This window comes from Actinia tenebrosa, unplaced genomic scaffold (genome assembly GCF_029948245.1).
Source record: "Actinia tenebrosa isolate PJP-AT-01 unplaced genomic scaffold, QUT_ActTen_1.0 PGA_scaffold9__36_contigs__length_13948895, whole genome shotgun sequence".
Taxonomy (NCBI): Eukaryota; Metazoa; Cnidaria; class Anthozoa; order Actiniaria; family Actiniidae; genus Actinia; species Actinia tenebrosa.
Genome location: NW_028292586.1, coordinates 11,359,182 through 11,363,181, shown reverse-complemented (window position 1 = coordinate 11,363,181; position 4,000 = coordinate 11,359,182). Strand labels below are relative to the sequence as shown.

Sequence of the window (4,000 nt, the reverse complement as noted above, 5' to 3'; positions counted from 1 at the left end):
AATGTTTCATGTCTAAGGAGACGTATTCGTTTTCGTCATACTCCATGTTCCACAGACCTCCATGGCCGTGCTCTACGCAGGCTTTGGCTATGTCTCCAAATTCCTTAGGCGTGGACTTCCATCCATTTCTTTTCTTCGCAGCTAGGAAGTCCAAACTACGGATGCTTAAGACCTCGTCTGAAAAGTCTTCCCCTAATGTCGCACACGCACTTTGAATACGTTGATGCTCTACTTCAGGGCGGTAGAGAGTACCATCCTGCGTCATAAACTGACTTCCTTCCGCGTCCATCAACCAAACGGAATTCTCGTGGACCAATTCTGCCAACGGCGACGTCTTATAAACTTTGGTTTCCTTTTTTTTGGGGAACCCAAGTTCTCGCCAAGCATGTCCATTGTGTTGATAGATGACGATAGCAGCACCTCTACCTCCATATTTTTCCGTCCCTTCGTAGATGTAGCCGCCCGTGATATCCTTCACGTGTATGCGGCGTTCTAAAGCCGTCTCTAACTTCTGGATGTTTTTGATGGTACCTCCGGTTTTATGCGTGTTCTTTTCCCATTTCCTTATGGCCTCTCTCCTCTTGGGCGTAAGCTTACCACCACGAGAGGCATCTTCAAAGAACCCCCTTACCAACTTCCCGACACAATTACCTGGATGCCGCATTGGTCGCAACTTTCTGACGTCTGGCTCCTCGATCTTGTACGCGCCGTAAATGACGACGGTAACCGGGTAAGCGACCTCGTAGAAGAGCATGTCGATTCCCTCTAATGCCCCCGGCCTCGTTTGCTTATTCAAAACGAACAAACTCTGCTTACCAGACGCCCTGATGGGATTACGGCCCTTTTCTATCACCCACTCGCCGTCCAAATACTTCACGAACGTCAACTCCAAACGGTAGTCGCCGTCCGGCATTCTGTCGATTATCTTTTCAGCCATCTCGTGATTCATAGTCTTGTCTGTCTTGCCCTCCATGAACGTCGCAAAGACAAAATCCGCATCTGAGTTATCCATCACCTGATTTCCCAGCCTGTGCACAGTTTCGTTTTGAATGTCGTTGACGGATGCCATGTATATCTAAAGAATATCTTTCCCTCCATTTGCGACCCCAACAGAGCAGCAGTTAGGCACATTTCGCGCTGCATGCGGATCGCGCAAGACCCCCTGTAGGGCGGGTTACCGACCTCCAAAACCCCGGGGAAGGCTGGTGTTTCTCGACTTGTGATTTTTGACAATGCCGGCAATTCGCGCCTCCGCCTAACTGCTGCTGTGCTAAAACATGATTACAAATTCCCACTTTGCCAGCTACACAAGTGCAACATGCTTCTATGACTTCAGCGGTTATAAGATCAAGAGCTATTTTCAATTTGTGTGGAGGTTCATTTTTTCTAAAGCTATGATGACATAGCGATTTAAAATAAAAGTACCCATTGTCGCTTGCAGCCTTTATCTCTTTCAGATACTCGTCCGCCAAAAACGTTTTCGCTTTTGTAAGCCCAGTTGGAAGAGAATGCCCTTTACTTTGAGGATCGATAATTTTGCCAGATTTTGTAATATGTGCATCCATTTCTGCACGGTTAAAAGGTGGCATCCGCTTTAAACTAGATGACCAACCATCATCTGGAAACTTGGCTTTCTTAGGGCTGTGTTGAGATGGAGTTTGAATCGAATTCAACTTGTTCTGTCTTTGTTTACGTTTCGTATACACTTTGTTTTCGTCCGGATCTACAATATTTTTGTCTTTTCCTGCTTTGATGTACTCTTCCACCCTTAAAAACAAACGGAGGGTTTTTATATTAAGTCTTATATCAATGAAAAGTGTCATTTCATGTAAAAGTCGACAGCGGCCGCCTATCGAACACAACTATAGGTGAGATATCTCACTTTCAATCGAATTGAGTCAAACGAGTCAAATTAACTCCAGATATTTCTTAAATTTTCAATTTGAATTCAATATTTATTTAGATCTGTTATGTCATTCACGATTTGTCTATTTTCTTTCTTTCGCTGCCAATAATACAAGCTTGTTTCAATTAAACGTAGGTTGAGTTGTTGTTGTCTTACCGTTTGACTAGCTGGGCTTTCGTCTTCAGACCTTTAGCGGGATCTCCTCTACATTTTAGCCAGAATTTGAGTTCCTCTACTTTCAGATTAGCTGGAGCTCTTCCACCAAGTGACGATCCGGGGATATCTGTTTCTAAAAGCTTTGGATTGTTTGAATCAGAGCTCATTTTATATCAAAACGCGAGCTTCCTTCCAGGGAAAAGCCGCCGCAGTCCCAAACAAGGGCTGACCGACCTCGCTTTCGTGCAAACTCGTTTCCAGGCTCCTCGTTTACATTTTCGTTTTGCAAAGCGTGTATAAATAGCGAAGTCGATGGTGAGTTATATCATACAGAATAAAGGAAAGGAAAACTTGGTACAGAAATATATAAGGTAAGGTATTTTTCGTAAATAGATGCTTCAATAAAAGTTAATAGCATAAGAGGAAATGTTTTTCAATAATGAGCAATAATGGAAAAAAGCGCCAAAAACTAGACTTTCGTATGAGATTTGATCCCAATTTTCGTTTTGGGTTAACACTCAAAACCTTTTTTAAATCAGTTAGAAACTGATGTACTAAGATAAAATTCCTGAAGCGGTATTTTCAATTGTACAAAGATGTTTCGTTGCATTTGTGTTAGAATGTTGCTTTGTCAGGCTTTTTTATAGAAAATATATGAGAAATAAGCAAATGAAGGCCTAAACCTCATTTTCAAATATTTTTTGTTTGCTTTGGGTTAACACTTTGATTTCACTTTCATCGGTCATCTCCACTTCCAAACAAGTTAAACTTTCTGAATAACAAGATTTTAGCCTTGTACAACAACCTTTCTTCAAGAAAAGAATTCTCTCATAATATAAAACGACGAAGGCAATTCAATTTTAACGACCAGAAAATGGCTGGACCAAAGATGGTGACCTCTATAAGACAATGGTCGTCTTATGATTATGAAAAAAATCTTTTAAAAAAATATCAGAAAAAGCATATTTCTATACCAATTTTATTTAAAAAGGTAAACCATTCTAGGTTATTGGGTTCGGGACTTTTTAATGATGAAATTATAGAATTCAACCATAAAAAACTGATATTAGAAAAGTTCAGCTGCTTTTAAAGTTAACAAAGAAAAATAATTATCCCATCAGGGACTCCTTTTTTCTGAGTTTCCTTTCAGCTTGAGGCAAATCATATATAATCTCCCAGCTAAAATAATTATCACTTTTTTTCAAGTGAATTAAGGAAAATGCGACACTGCTGTTGAGAAAGAATCATCATTAATGCACAAACCAAATGATCAAGAACTTTGAACATGCATGGATATTTCTCCTATATCGATGCCACTCCACTAGCTTCCGATATAAAAGCGCACCAAAATTTATAATAAATAGAGGATATTGCATGGGCGTGCGGAGATACGAATTTTATCTTCGAGTGTTGAAAAGATCTCTCACGAGTGAGCGCAGCGAGAAGATAAATTTCGTATCCCTAAGCGCCCATGTAATATTCTGTTTATTATATAATTATCCATAAAATCAACTTAATTTAAGCTTTTTATTATTATAAATTTTTTTTTATTCATAAGCTAATAGCTTAAATGCATGATGGTAACGATATTTTCGCATGTGTGAAAATATCAGTTTTTCGAAAAGGAGAAATATAGGTATTTTATGGATAATTTTATGATAAAATATGATAAGGAATTCTATTGGAACTGTGTCCATACAATAACACAGTAAGAATAAAAGGGCTCTGAGGTCGAGTAAGTTTATTTTTACAGCAGTGGAAAAATGTCTTATATATAAAATGTCTGAGAATGTCAGTACCATGTTTAAGGCAATGCGTTGAGTTTTCGATATGGCAAAAGTGAATTGCTTCGGAAGTTCTAGTTCATCCATCATGTTGTTTGTCATGTTGTTCACCTTATTCTAACTAATTTTCGCGATTTTGAAAAAAATCGCTAAA

General features: G+C 39.2%; 1 protein-coding gene across 1 annotated transcript; it reads right to left on the bottom strand.

Annotated features, from left to right (window-relative positions):
• Nucleotides 1-1,121: 1,121 nt before the first annotated feature.
• LOC148904834 (uncharacterized) lies at nt 1,122-2,330 on the bottom strand. The gene is made up of 2 exons (XM_089024528.1): nt 2,063-2,330; nt 1,122-1,767 (listed from the first exon to the last, which is right to left on the bottom strand). The coding sequence occupies exons 1-2, from the start codon at nt 2,227-2,229 to the stop codon at nt 1,122-1,124; spliced, it is 813 nt and encodes a 270-aa protein (XP_088880654.1). The 5' UTR covers nt 2,230-2,330.
• Between the last annotated feature and the right edge of the window lie 1,670 nt (nt 2,331-4,000).

Excerpts from the sequence above, each read along its gene's own strand:
- LOC148904834 (XM_089024528.1), bottom strand. The coding sequence starts at position 2,229 with ATGAGCTCTGATTCAAACAATCCAAAGCTTTTAGAAACAGATATCCCC. Across the intron at positions 1,768-2,062 it reads AAAGCCCAGCTAGTCAAACG|GGTGGAAGAGTACATCAAAG; the intron begins GTAAGACAACAA and ends TTTGTTTTTAAG.